The sequence below is a fragment of the Carassius gibelio genome, chromosome A18 (genome assembly GCF_023724105.1).
Source record: "Carassius gibelio isolate Cgi1373 ecotype wild population from Czech Republic chromosome A18, carGib1.2-hapl.c, whole genome shotgun sequence".
Classification (NCBI taxonomy): Eukaryota; Metazoa; Chordata; class Actinopteri; order Cypriniformes; family Cyprinidae; genus Carassius; species Carassius gibelio.
In genome coordinates this window covers 9710746-9726685 of record NC_068388.1, presented here as the reverse complement: position 1 = coordinate 9726685, position 15940 = coordinate 9710746, and the positions used below count along the sequence as shown (strand labels likewise).

At 36.8% G+C, this 15940-nt stretch overlaps 1 protein-coding gene and 1 long non-coding RNA gene across 3 annotated transcripts in view; one reads left to right on the top strand and one right to left on the bottom strand.

The window, feature by feature from the left end:
* LOC127934310 (uncharacterized) overlaps window positions 1-6462 on the top strand; it is a 7310-nt gene extending 848 nt beyond the window's left edge. The window contains exons 2-4 of the long non-coding RNA XR_008147743.1: window positions 3858-3943; window positions 5735-5822; window positions 6011-6462. This is a non-coding gene — a long non-coding RNA (uncharacterized LOC127934310). The remainder of the gene's footprint in view (window positions 1-3857; window positions 3944-5734; window positions 5823-6010) is intronic.
* LOC127934301 (mothers against decapentaplegic homolog 3-like) overlaps window positions 1-15940 on the bottom strand; it is a 26350-nt gene extending 10410 nt beyond the window's left edge. For both annotated transcript variants that reach the window (XM_052531588.1, XM_052531589.1), the window contains exon 1: window positions 15535-15940. In XM_052531588.1, coding sequence (XP_052387548.1) covers window positions 15535-15737 — 203 coding nt within the window. In that variant the 5' untranslated portion in view covers window positions 15738-15940. The remainder of the gene's footprint in view (window positions 1-15534) is intronic.

Genomic DNA, 15940 nt, shown 5'->3' with positions numbered 1-15940 from the left:
CCTAGAAATACAGATGACATCCGTATTCGCCAGTCAGAACAAAAAAAATAACACAGAAATTAATGTGCTGCCATATAATATTTTATATAATATGTTTTTTAAATTCAGCTTTAACAAATAGCACTTAAAAGTAGTGGTTGAAAATAAAAGTGCACAATGAATATATCTGTCAAACTCTAGGAATTACAACAAATGCATAACAAAATAAGCATCACAAAAGCAGTCTGAAGCAGACTGAAGCCACATGTTAGGGTGCTTTCACATCTGTAGTTCAGTTCATTTGGTCCGAACCAAGGGCAAACTATTATACATTGTAGCATTTTTCAGCTTTTTTTGGTTTTATTTTCACACCATGCTGATTGCTGTGGTCTGAGCCAGTTGAAATGAACCAATGCAGCCATGTGACAACATCCACATCACTCACTGGCCATGGCATATTTTCTAAACTGCTTTTCACTTGGTCAGGGGAAATTCCAGCAGTCATCATACCAGGGGAACTTGTCTTTCTCCTTACCCGAGCTGCCTGTTTTATTAAGTGCATTCCGCATTTGTATGTACTGCTGCATAACAATGAGAAGATTGCACTGTTCTTATGAGTTTTTGAAGGTTTGGACCTAATATGGTCATTAGGCCAATTTTCTATTAGGCTCCGCACCTCCTCACAATTCCAAGTTTGTCCGAGAGCTCCCATGCTCAAGTGCAAACTGTCAACAAAAACTTCCTCGTCACATAATGCACAGCGCAGCTGACTATGGCAGCTGGTTTAGTTCCAAAATGATCATTACTTTTTGCAGTTGGGTCTGTTCGAGGTCGGATCACGTTCTCACCACAAATTAACCGCTCCAGAGTTCGTTTGAAAGCTTACCCTAAACCACTTTGTACGCTTGTTTGATCCCACTTTTGGTGTGCACTCGAGTGAGATTGCTGCATTCACACCTGCCCAAACGAACCACAACAAAGGGGATAACGAACTCTAGTACGATTCAACCAAACTAAATGAGCCAGGTGTGAAAACATACTTAGTTTTGTGTAAAATTTCAGTCACTACTAGGGATGTCAAATTTCGATTATTTCCATGATCGATCGTCGTTTAAATTAACGATCAATTAATCGATTAATCGTTAACCATAATACTGCAAAATGCGTCTATTGCAGGCACGCAGTCAGCGGTATGACAGGATGTGCAAAAGCCACACACACACACAACGCTTTCTCACTTGAATTAAAGAGGTTTTAGTCTGAATAAAATGCTAGTAGCAGGATTATAAAATGAATAGATGCGATTATGATCATTTGATAAAATGAAGAAAGCGCGCCATGCTTTTGAGGTCATTTTACTTTGTTGACAATTTCCAATCCCGCACGGAGAACGCTGAACGTGCCTCTTTAAACGGTTTTGTGGTGCTCGTTGTTTTATTTTAAAGCACAATTGCAATGTTTTCAACTGACATTATTGTATAAAATTATCGAAATGTGGAGCGCGTGTGACTGCGCTGCACATAAAGTGAACTACATCGGCGCTGCTGCACCAAAACACAGTTGCTCACATTAATTTGATCCTGCTGGATTCTGTCCTAGAAAATGTCAGATTTTTAAAAATCCGGCATACAGCGCATTAGATCGTGACAGTGCATGCGTGCAGACGAGGATGAGCGAGCGCGGCTTTGGCTAGATTTATTTGGAGGTTATTGATCAGGTCTCATTCGGCACAAATCGAAATGTTTCCATATTCGCAATGTATTTGAATGTTAAACTATTATTTATAATGTAAACTAGGCTTGTACTTAACACGCATTCGCATATAGACGGAAAAGATGATCCTCTTCATATGAGCAAAAACGTGCCCACACTTCTGTTTTAAATCCATTAATCTTAATTAGCCTATTTAAGTCGGATATATTTCGCATAGCCGATTTAAAAAAAAAAAAAAAAAAAAAAAAAAAACATGAAAACAAATTGTTATTTTTATTTTGGGCCTATTACTTAGTAGGCTATAAAATTTCCTTAAAACATCCCATTTTGTCCCAGGGCTTAGAACCTGTGCCCTAGTCAGGTCCATGCAGAAACTTGTGAACGATGCTCGGCGTCACCGTTTAGTGACAGCAGTGAATGCTCCAGGAATGTGTCGGTCACAGCGCCTATTAATCGCTGTTTTGAATCCAGCAATTATTTATTTAGAAATGGTAAGATCTGATTATGACAAGTGTGGTATAAAAGCTTTGTTTATTAGAGGAATAATAGGTTAACTGGAAAATGTTAGATCGTGACCATGCTTTTGGACCCCATAGTCTTCATTTACGCGGCTTTGTTCTGGTTTGCCGGTTGGTCACGAATTTCCACAAATTCAGTATATTTAGGCATTGTTTCTTTTCCTAAATCTTCATAGTCTAACCCTCTAATTTCCCAGGTTTATTTTATTATCTTTCGCTTTTAATAACTGTTTTCGCATCTCTTACTGTGGTAAACATGGGAAGGGAAATTAAAGATTTCATGAATTAAGAATTTGTTCGATTTATTAATTTGTTCCCTTATTTCACTTAAATCATGGGTTATTTAGGGAACAAAATTAATGAAACATGGACAATTGCCACATTAATAATTCGTAGGAATGAATTAACAAGTTGTAGGAATGAATAGACTACCTGTCCTGTCACTGTGTCCCGCAGCCCTGCAAAGCGCACGATATAAAACAGTTATCTGATGAAATGATTAGTAACTACATTTCTATTGCATTTAATGTTGAAGAACTTTTATGTTGTTTCTATTTTAATGTACTTTAAAGTTTAAATCACATTAAAAGCCTAATTTGTACATTGTGAATGAATGATGATGCTTCTATATATCGTCACCGTCACTCACAGCCGCTCGCACGTGTTGAGTGCGCATGAGCCGCACGCAGCCCAACATTGAATCGGTTAACCGACCATCGATAGCCTTAATCGATTGCATCTCTTATCGACAATTAATCGATCATCGATTAATCGTTGACATCCCTAGTCACTACAAATCTCGCCCTTGACTGCAGCTTCAAAATATTGCATCTTTCAATGCACCAAATCAGGTTGAATGTCAATGACATCATCAAACTACTGGATTTGAGTGCCATAGAAGAGAAGAGATTTTAACTACCTAAAGAACTATTCCTTTAAAGAGGTCATGAACTTTGTAGCGTATCAGACCCGAACCAGACAAATTAAAGATTCAATCAGGACCACGGTTGAAACATGAGGAGCCGAATTCCTCAGAAAGGCAAAAGGATGTTGTGAATCAATTCCTAGTGCCACAAGTCAGAAGCAAGATAACCAACCAACCAACTTTTTCACAGAACAGCTTTCAACATTAACAGCATTAGAACAATTATTGACAAATTCATTTCGGAGAAGAGATTGTCAAATTTGGGGCAAGTAATCAAGATTGATGGTCAAAGAGATGCGCATCCGACCATCAAATGTCAACCCATGAGAGTAAACAAGATCCTTGGATTGACTTCCCCCACCCCACCCCACCTAGCAGAACCACACTGAAATTCCTAAGGGGACCTTTTAACCTCTAGTCTCCATAGAACATCTTTATGTCAGAGAATGGCACAGAAACTGTCTTTTATAGATGGAGATTCACCAAAATGAACTCAAAAAGACGTATTAATGAATATCAGTCCATTGCTTAACTCCATATTCATTTATATGTAACCCACACATTTGACTACCATGTTTATAATCACTTATTGTGTATGTCTTTTAATAACTATTGGATAGCTTAAGGATTCATATTCATGATTAGTATGTATGTGTTTGAATCTGTCTTGAAACATTCCTGACCATCAGTTATTTGTCAAATGTATCATATTCCTGTTATAGGAATCATGTCCAAAATTATACCCTTTTTACTACGGAGGAGACTATCGCCATTTCCCGCCGATTGGACTGCAAGCAAGATTCCTGAGGTAAGATGTAAGATGAGGCACACAGATGGGAAATCAAAAATTACCTGTATTACAGTGTATGATGTAGCTGTCCATCAGTTTAAACAATGTGCAAAGTAATTAAACCAAAAAGTACACGATGTATAAAGTTATTGGCTTCTGAAGTAAGGAGTCGACTCTGAATCGCTGAAACGAGTCGTTATAGATTTCAAATCTTTTGCCCATCTCTATGTACGTCACTAGGAACACTTTGCATAATAATCTCCGCCTACCGTGTTGGGAGAAACGGAACTCTGACCTGCCCGCTTTTTTTTTGCCCATTTTTACCACAATACCAGAGCAGTACAACAAATCCCTTTTGTTGTGTTCACAACATTTCACTGATGACTGCTTTTCTAATCTCGGTGAGTACAAGGCGGGATTTTCAAAGCGTTTGGCCATAGAAGAGGGTTCATTTCTAACTTTATTTAGACCAACAAGCATCTCCGAATCACAACGCGAAGTATGATTATGAAGTTATGTGTTTGTTTTCTCCCGAGCGTCTTATCCGTATGTGTGCTGTTTGCAGCCTTTCTCTGGGCTGATCTTCATTTACAAACACGTCATTAAAATGAATTGTAACTCCGTGAATACTCAACAAAGAGACATGAGAGAGAGATCTATAGAAAGCTTGACATGTCTACTTTAAAACTAAATAAGTGCTGCTAACAGATATTCTGTGATAAAGTAATACATATGAAAACAACACGATGTCCGTTTTTCACGTCTCCCTTCATTATATCTAATGTGACCACGCCCCCGCGCTGAACACGCTATTCAGATTCAAACTGAAGCGCGCGAGCTTGAATACACACACACAGAAGAAAAAGCAGCGAGACTGTTCAAGTTTTTTATTTTACTGTTTGCTTCACGATGAGAGGAATAAGACATAATTCACCCCAAAAAGATGCTAACGCATTGTTTACCATGAAGTTGTGTGCGGAACAACCAATCAAACCTGACTATGTCAGATGACCAATCAGAACACAGTATGCTATCGAAAGGTGTGGTTTAAGGAAACTGAATCTTTTGAACAGCTTCGCACGAACCGTTTGGGGATCTCTGAGAATTGAGGTAATTTTAAAATGATATGTTGACAAAATGACAATGTTTTTTAACCTCGGATGGATTTAAACCTATTGTACAGGACTTATAAATAGTGATAGGAAGCTTAGAATTTTCATCTTACTGGCTCTTTAAATCTTTTTGCTTACATTTATTAACAAAAGCAATGTTTCCTGCAGCCGTCTTTTTAATACTGCAGGCACATTTTGTGAAATTTTGTGTCCATAACGTTAGCTGAAGCACATAAGTCATGTAACTGTACGTTACAGTAAATCAATCAGCTTTCTATTGTTTAGTGTGGTAAAAACGTGTTGAAAACTGTTTTCAAATAGACAATCTTTTCTCACTTTCACTTAAACTTCCCGAGAGTGAAGAGATCTTTACAAATGACTGAATTTAGTATGCGGAATTTTGCCAAGCATGGTTAATTAGTGTGACCGCACTTCACTTTATTGACTGTCAATAAGAAATGGTGCTAGCAATGCTATTTATTAATTATGTCTAAAGTATTTAAAAGTTGCAGACATGATTAGCAATATGTTATAAGTGAGCCACTGGTGCAGACCAGGTAACGTTAACTTACGGTATAAACTTGCTAACATTAACATTACATCAAATATGTGAAGTCTAACATTATACCTGATATCAGCGCACAGGTGGGATAACTACTATAAAAAGGAGATGTCTCAATTATTTTGTCTCAAATAGCTACCCCTTCACTGCAGACAAGCTGAAGGCTAAATCCTCATTTGGAGTCTTTCTGGATCTCATCATCTTTGGACAGAATTTAGGATATGTAAGTATTAAAATTAAATCTGGTATAATTTAGTTTACGGTTCAGCTGAAATGTTTGTATATGTTATTGACAAGCTGTCACTTACAAATATATATTCTTATGTTAGAGAAGAAAGGTTTAAAAATGTAGGTTAAAAATAAATTGACACTAATGTGTGATTTTCTCCTCTCTCCTCTGTTTTAATATAGTGTTGAAACCCGGGATCTCCACTGAAGGACCTTTGTGTTTGTGGACACGCATACAGACCAGGGAACATTCTGATGTTGTCAGTCAAGTTCTGATCAGGAGCCAATCTTCGTAGAAGTTCATTTTTTCCCACAGATGGACCAAAATGTTGTGTTGGCTTTTAAAATGCTATTTTGATAATGAATTTTACTCGTATACTGTGGAAAAGATAGGAGTACAGACATTGATAATAAGAAATGTTTTTTAAGCATCAAAAATACTTATTTAAAAATACTTTTGGCCACAAGTGTAATGATTATGAAGGTGAAGTTATGTCATTTTATCTAATGAGATGAATACAACTGTTTTGGCCTGTGTTGGACATTTCCCTTTTGACTGCTTCAAATTTTACATATTCTGCAGTTCTATGAATGTAATTCTTGAAATTTCATCATAATAAATATTTTGACAATGATTTTTCCATTCATTTTGTCAACCACAAACATTTTGTTTAGGTTTTCATGAATGGTTTTTAATATAATGTATGTAGTGAAGGACAGCACATAATGTGTTAAATTGAAGGACAGCAAATAATGTGTTAAATTTTACGTTTACACACCTTTGTGCAAACATTTCTGACACAATAACTGTGTTAAAATCATCAACACAATGAATGAGTAAAAATGTACACAAAAAATATTGTCCCAGAACTCACCCATTAATGTGTTTAACACAGGTTGTGTCATTTTTAACACATTTTTTCTAAGAGTGTACGCACACTCTCACCCTCCCAGCTTTCTGCAATGGTTTCATCTTCACTTCCTTCCCCTAAAGTGTTAGCATCTTTTAATGCTAACAGTGCTACTGATAACTTTCTGCTCCACTCTTACATCTTGTTTAGACACTGTTTGCCCCTTGTTTTCCAGGCCAGCTCGTACCACCCCTTCCACACCTTGGTTATCTGATGTTCTACGCGAACACCGTTCTAAGCTTAGAGCTGCTGAAAGGGTGTGGCGCAAAACCAAAAATACTACTGACCTTATTGTGTATCAGTCACTCCTCTCTTCCTTCTCTGCTAATGTCTCCACAGCTAATATTACATAATAACTTAACAAAATTAACAATTAATCTAACTCTCGCATGCTTTTTAAAACATTTCCCTCGCTCATTTGTCCTCCTCCTCTCCCTCCTGCTTCATCTCTAATAGCTGACGACTTTGCCACATTTTTCATTAATAATAAAAAAATATCAGTGCACAATTTTCCACACCACAATCCGTCAAGCTCCTATCATCAGCAAACATACACTCATTCACATCCTTCTCTTCACTCTATGAGGCACTCTCTTCTCCAAACAAATCCTTTCTAATCATCCTACTACTTGTCCGCTTGATCCTATTCCATCTTGTCTCCTTCAAGCCATTTCTCCTGCAGTTGTACCTGCACTCACTCACATCATTAACACATCCCTCCACACTGGTGTTTTTCCCTCATCATTTAGACAGGCATGTATAACTCCACTACTTAAGAAACCCACACTCAACTCATCTCTTTTAGAGAACTACAGACCAGTTTCCCTTCTTCCTTTTATTGCAAAAACACTTGAACGAGCTGTGTTCAACCAAGTCTCTGCATTTCTCACACAGAACAACCTCCTTGACATCAACAAATCTGGCTTCAGAAGTGGACATTCAACTAAGACTGCCTTGCTCTCAGTTGTTGAAGCCCTAAGACTGGCAAGAGCGGAATACAAGAGTCTGAGTCTTACCTATCAGATAGGTCCTTCAAATTATCTTGGAGAGGTGAGGTATGCAAGTCACAACATTTAACTAATGGGGTGCCTCAGGGCTCAGTTCTTAGACCACTTCTCTTCTCTGTCCACATGGCATCATTAGGTACTTTCATTCAGAAACATGGCTTTTCATACCATTGCTATGCTGATAACACTCAACTCTACCTCCAATTCCATCTTGATGATCCGACGGTAGCTACTCGCATCTCAGCTTGTCTAACAGACATTTCTTGCTGGATAAAGGACCATCACCTTCAACTCAACCTTGCCAAGACAGAACTGTTCGTGGTTCCAGCAAACTCATCATCTTATCACAATTTCACCATCAAGTTAGTCACATCAATCACAATAATAAAAACAGCCAGAAACCTTAGAATTATGATTGATGATCAGCTGACTTTCTCAGACCACATTGCTAAAACTGTCCGGTCCTGCAGATTTTCTTCATTCAACATCAAGAAGATCAGGCCCTTTCTTTCGGAACATGCTGCACAACTCCTTGTTCAAGCTCTTGTTCTGTCCAGGCTGGACTATTGAACGTGGCAGAAAGATACATTTTTAATGAGCCGAAAAGAATACACATCACACCTCTGTTTATCAATTGCACTGACACTGGCTACCAATAGCTGCTCGCATGAAATTCAAGGCATTGATGTTTGCCTACAAAACCAGCACTGGCTCTGCACCCATTTACCTAAATTTGTTACTTCAGACTCATGTGCCCTCTAGAAGCTTGCATTCTGCAAGTGAAAGTTGCTTGATTGTGCCATCCCAAAGAAGCACAAAGTCACTTTTGCGGACTTTAAAATTAAATGTTCCCTCCTGGTGGATTGAGTCCTTAGCAATCTTCAAGAATCAGCTTAACACATTTCTTCCATCTTTATTTGACCCACTAACTTAGCACTCACTATTCTATTTCTATTCTAATAAAAAAAAAAAAAAAAAAAATCTAATTCTAACTACCGTATTTTCCGGACTATAAGTCACACTTTTTTTCATAGTTTGGCTGGTCCTGCGACTTAAGGTCAGGTGCGACTTATTTATCAAAATTAACTTGACATGAACTGAAATAAATGAACTTCTTCTTGGTTCTAAATAAATGCGACTTATAGTCCAATGTGACTTATATATGTTTTTTTTCTCATCATGACGTATTTTTGGACTGATGTGACTTATACTCAGGTGCGTCTTATAGTCCGAAAAATACGGTTCCTTTCTAACCTTTTTGTATTCTATTTTATTTTTATTTATTTTACAATTATAAAAAAAGACCTCTAACACTAGCTTGCTCTATTCATTTCCTATTCCTATTCCTATTGCCCGTATGACTTTGAACAATTTTGAACATTTTGTTTACTGCAGCCGCAGCCATCATTACCAAGCGCGAACCGTTGACTCTGACAGTGAAAGAGGAGACAAAGCTAACGCACAGGCCATAGTGTGACATCAGTGTAAAAATAGATGACGTCACAGGTTTTTTTTTTTTAAGAAAGAATGTAGCCTTCATTTGTATGTAGGCCTAGGCAATTTATATATTTACAATACTTAAATATAAAATATAATTAATATTATTTTATTGATTTTATATTAGTTGTTTGAAGAGTAAAAAAAAAAAAATGGTCGGTTTTAACGCAAATGTACAAGTCGGTCGGACTAAAAGAAAAAAAAGAAAAAACAATTGAGTCGGTCCTAAATTGACAGGGTCGGTCGGGTTATGGCAAACAAGAATATTTTTAATGATGGCCTCAGCAAGTGAAAATGTATCTGTGCAAATCTTATAACAGCCTCAAACACACACTGGAGAGCAAAATCAAATAATTTATTAGTTTTATCATTTAGAGTAAAATTCAGTCGCATATGCGAGTGATTTACTCACAATGTAGAGGGTTGTCATTTGTAAGTCGCTTTGGAAATATGCGCCTGCTAAATGACTAAATGTTATAAAGAAGTTAAATCCACGATCAGACAAGACACAAAATGCTGTTAACCAGACCCTCTGTGAGTTTTGCAACCTGACAAAGAGAAGACAGACTATCCCACTGTCTGACTCAGTTCAAGGAGACAAAGAAATGTACTTGAGTCTCCTAAAGTCACAGCTCAGCTGAAAACAATACGCACAATTTCAATTCCTTCTGTTCAAGTCAAATTGTAACTCTATTATTATTAGTGGTGAGCCGTTATTGGCGTTAATATGCTGCATTAATGGGAGACTCTTATCGGGCGATAAAAAAAACATTGTCATTAATCTTTTCTCAAAGTTGGGTTGAGAGCTGGGTCTATACTAGGCGAGATATGATGAATAATAACCAATAACCTATTTGAGCAGCAGTGTTTGTTGTCTTCTCTCCTACATTAGGCATCATCATGGGCCCTAAAAAGCCCCTGACCTCACTTCTAACCAGTTTTGCCACTGAATATTTATGCTGTTGACTAATCCATTTAGGGAAATTGTTCCATAATTATCATTGTGCTAAAATACCTAAGAGACAAATCAGAAATTACACAAATAAAATATTCAATTATGTATCGTTATTAATACATTTAGAGATTCCCTATCCCATAATATTAAACTTCGGAGCATACCTTGTTCATAAACACACACACATATATACACTAATCTGTCAAATAGTCATATCTATCAGCTAATACTAACAATCTCTAATTAAACACATTAAAACCCCTCAGAACAACTTAATTTTTTTTATAAATATTTTTATTCAGTATGCAAATGTGACAAGACTGGAGACATGGCTGCTGAAAATGTACCTTTGCCATCAAAGGAATTTTCCATATTAAAATATATTCAAATAGAAAACTGTTATAATATTTCAGATATGTTTGATCAAATAAGTAAACGTGCTTAAATTAAAATATTTATATAATTAAACATTATTTATCAAGATTAAATATCATCATAAAATGTTAACTTTTTTACATATTTAATGAAGGTGTTTTCTATGTTTTAAACATATACTCACGTAATAGCCCTTTATTACAAGACATTTTCAGTGGTTAGCATGTCTTGCTTCTGTTAGAGGCTCTCACATACATGTGCTCTATCTGAATAAGCGTGTTGAGCAGGAAGTAGTGTAACCTCAGAAACTCAGAGCCTGTGAGCAGATGAACCTGCCCTGGTTCCGTTGCACATATGTAGTCTTCCCTTTTACACCCAGATAACCAGTAATGCAGAGACAATTTCAACAAGAAGAAGAGGGAACAAATCAGTATAGGGAGCATTAGGACCTTATAGAGCATGACATCAAACCAAACTAATGCTGACCTTTTACACTCAACCACAATTTCATCAAAAGGAGTTGCTTGACAGCGCAGTAAAGACAAGAGATGCAGTAAAGAAACATAAACATTAATTTCCTGTGTGAAAGCTCCTTTAAAAGGGGCAGGATGTATGTGGTCAAACTGTAGAATGCCAAAACTCAACAACCCAAGATGCTCAATACTGACAATGTACAGTACATGCTGCCCAAATCACAATTACCAGAACAGAGATAGCAAAGAATACAAGTCAAGTCTAGGGGATGCACTGAAATGGAAATGATTGGCCGAAAGCCGAAGCTGAACAAAATGAAACACTTGGACGAAGGCAGAATACCAAAACACAGTTTTTGGCATTTTTTCCCCCATTTTGGCAATGTTTTTTTCACCACTGCATAAATTAAATAGTCAAAATGTGCTTTTAAAAATATTTATTTAAAGCTGATTTTTTTTTTTTTACATTATAGCAGACATTATACCAATAAAACACAATTTCACTTAAAATTAAGTTAGTTAAGTAATATTTTTGTCCATTTTTGAGACCCCCTTCTTGAATCAGTCAAATCAAATGCAGCCTTCCTGAGCAGAATAGACTTCTTTTAATGCATTAGAAAATATTACAGATCCCAGTCTGAACACTATGTGTGAACGCTATTATAAATGTATTAATAGAGCTGCTGTAAATATTATTATTCCTATAATTGTCTTTTTTATTTCATTTTACAGAACAACAGTGAAATTACAATAATAAAATTTATTAATGATGTTGGAGTTCTTGTTTTTTCTCAGCTTTCATTTTGGCAGAAACCCGCAGGAAGACTTCAGTGCTTCTTTTTGTTGACAACAGCAGATTTATAAATGATTCTCATTACGAATTCGGGAAGACATTTGTTGCACCTATTGCATTGTCACATGACTTGTAAAAATTCATACATTTTACTAAGCAACTGATGAATAACACTATTTCAGTGCTTTGGACTTTGAACCCTGGCGCCACGAGCTCATGCAGCATCGTTTGAATACATGCAATTGTGCATCCCTAGACAAGTCCCAATGTTCAAGAGAGGTACAACAATGATGCATATACTTCTGATACTATCACACGGTGTTGAACACCTGCAACTAGCCAAATGCAAGTCATTTTTGCACAAGTGACTTGTAAAAGCTACACACTTTCGAGTTTTCTCCTTGTTAGCAGTCTCAATACACTCTTAAAAATGGTATCTTAATTGAATTCGAAAACATCTGTAAGTAATTTTTTATTAATATTTTATTATTAATTTAAAATATTTTGGCTAATATTTTTTTATGAAATGGTTCATAAAAACAAATGCATGCCATCAGAATGAGAGTCTAAACAGCTGATAAAAAACATGACTCCAATCCATCAATTGATGTCTTTTGATGTCAAACTGTGTGTTTGTAATAAATAAATCATTATAAAAACATTATAATTTTTTTTAACTGTTACTTCTAGCTAGTCTTCTATCCACATTATTACTTTCTACAGGGAAGAAGTAATCTCATCTGAATCAGGAGAGAAATATGCACAAATCAAACACTTCATCTAGCAAATAATTTCCAGGTGAACAATTATTTTAATTTTAGACCTTGGAAATTTTTTCAAGGATATTGGGGGGGGGGGGTTATATATTGTGCAAGATTTAATATTAAATATTTTCCAAAGTTTAGCAGGTCTGCACTCAGTCACACACACATGTAAACATGTTAGGTTTGGTTCTGATAGCTTTACAACTCAGCACTTAAAGGTGCTGTAGGGAACTTTTGTAAAAAAAATATTTATTTATTTATTAAACCTGTCATTATGTCCCGACAGTAGAATATGAGACAGATAATCTGTGAAAAAAATCAAGCTCCTCTTGCTCCTCCCAGTGGTCCTATTGCCATTTGCAGAAACTCCATCGCTCCCGGTAAAAAAATAACCAATCAGAGCTGCGGTCCGTAACTTTGTTTGTGTTCAAAATGTAGAAAAATGTATATAATAAGCGAGTACACCATGAATCCATTTTCCAAACCTTGTTTTTGGCTTGTCCTGAATCACTAGGGTGCACCTATAATAAGTGTTTATATTCAGACTATTTTTGATTGCTTCGGGGGTACCACGGCGGAGTAACCCAGTACCTTTGTGATTCTTCATAGACATAAACAGAGAGAAGTAGTTCCGGCTACGATGTTCTTCCGCAAGACGCAAGCAGTTCTGTTTATTAACCGCTAGAGCGTCAAAAGTTCCCTACTGCAGCTTTAAAAAAAATAAATAAATTTTTTAATTGCTCTTATTGGTCGAACTCTTCTTCTTTTGCTGTTGCTTGATTTGAGTACTGTGCGTGGACAGAGGCGTCAGCAGGTTTTTGCATAGTTAAGAGTGACAAATCGTACCAGCGCACTTTGAGGTCCAAATGCGCACCCGCTATGCAAAATACATACAGGTCTCAAAGCAAGCACAGTGAAATGATTATGAAGTTCCTGCTGACCTGTCATAACCTGTGATCTATATATATATATATATATATATGTGTGTGTGTGTGTGTGTGTGTGTGTGTGTGTGTAACAGCTGGAAGACGAGATAAGATACAAACTGATACATATTTTTCAAAAAATAAATTTTCCACCCATGACTACACAGAAGGTAAGGTATGCACTTACGTGCTGAAGTATGTAACCCCATGCTCAAATGCCGCTTGCTGATATCACAGCTATTTATTAACACTATGTTAGTCACCAGGGGATTCCCACTGAGATTGACCTGTTTCTCACCCATTTTTCTGTTTAAACAGACCCGTATGGACTGGAAGCATTCTTAGCATGACTTTTTGACATCATTAGTAATGCTGCTGGGCAAATAATAAGATTTTATTTGGACTTTTAACCCTGGTGCCGCAAGCTCATGCAGAGCTGTTTGAATACATGCAATTCGTTGATGTATTAGAAAACACAACGCTTTTCAGTTTATTTAGTTGTTCAAGGGCATTTTTCGCGATTTCAGTCATCATACAGTAACCAGCAACAACCCCTTCCACTTCTCATCAAAGACATGCAATGCAGTACTAAACATCATTAGTAATGCTGCTGGGCAAATAATCAAATTTAATTTTCAATTATTATTTAGACATCAAATTATTATTATACTGCAAACGTGATCTCAATATGTTTCCTCAATTGTATCTTGCCATTAATGTATCCAAATTATTAAATGAAAATGACCTGTACTCTACTCATAATACTTGATATGATCAAGTAAAATAAGCATATGCTGTAAAAAAAAAAAAAAAAAAAAAAAAAAACCCACAGAGGCTTTGCGTTTTTATTTGTAGGGCTACTTATTCTCCAAATGCTTTTACCAAATTACCAGATGTCTGGAGTACAATTGGATATAACTGCCACAGTGGTTATGATATAACCAGCTTTACTCTCCAACATCACCATCATCTAGGACACAGGGCACTTACACTGATTCAGACAAATTTAATAACACTACCAAGACAGTTTAGGGACAATGCACCTTAGAGGGAACACTAAAAAACACAAAACAACATGTAATTTACCCAATATCATGCCATCACATCCACTGGTTGCAATTGTTTAGATGCACTTTAACCCAACCACTGCACTCACTGACTAATCGAATAACACTGAATGGTGTTGAAATGAATGCGCAATCCAGCTATCAAAATTGATATTTGTCAAAACAGCCCCAGTCTGCCCCAGATATCACATACTGTTATATAACAACAGCTTTGCTTGGCACACAGTGGTGTTTGGCATTTTATTCACTTATACGAGCCTGGCCATTTAACTTTATCGCAGCCGTTTTAACTGTCTGTCTGTAATGAATATAACTTAGATAGGTGAATTTTATGGTCAACCATATAAGCTTTCAAAACCAACTCAACAGTTAAAAGAAACGAGTATTTTTCACCATGTTAGCTGTAATCATAGTCCGGCAAGCTGACATACCGAGACTGTTAAACACGTAACGCAAACTTGATATTATAATATTAAGAACCAACACATGTTTTTCTTCTCCAAATAACTGACGGTAGGACAATTGATACGACACTGAAAATCAACAATGCAAAGCAATAATGGCTTTAGCAAGCTAACGTTAGTCAACGTATGCGCGCACTTAACTGTAACATTAACTGTCAAAAAAAATGGGTGGTTAACTGACTAATAAAACAAAATAAACAGCTGTTAGAGTATTAAATAACACATTAGCAATTTAACCAGTGGTAGAAAAGCTTGTTAGAATGAGAATATCTGCTGGCTTTCGCTAGTTAGCAGCGTTAGCTTCACGGTTCTTGGTTGTAAATGTGTGTGTCTCAAAAAAACTAGTGTGCAGTCTACCTAGACACCCTGTTTAGAAACCGAGTTTGCCTTCAGAACGCGCATTTGATGCCCAAAACGCCATCCAGGTAGGCAGCCCACTGTGTTTTGAGACACGTCCTACAGCATGTAACGTTACCTCGGTATAGTGAGGCATTTGGTGTTGATATTCTGGGTGGTGATGGCTTTCTCCAACTCCTCCAACTGTCCTGTCTTCTTCAGCTTCTTCACCAGACTCTTCACTGCCTTCTCACACCATTTCTCCTCCTGTCCGTTCTGCTCGCCCTTTTTCCAGCCCAGCAGTCTCTTCACAATCGGAGGAGTGAAAGGCAATATAGACATCTTTGGTAAATCAACAGCAACTCGAAAAAAAATATTCCTTATCAAAGTCCTGTGCTTTTCAAGACGTAGCGTCGAAGGATTTTATTAAATGCCCAGATCAAAAAGAAAAAGTTGTTTTTTAATGCCCATTAGAGGCACATTGCCGGACGTTGCTCAGCTCTTCAGGTCTGTGGAAAGTCAACAGTAGAGATGAAATCCAGCTA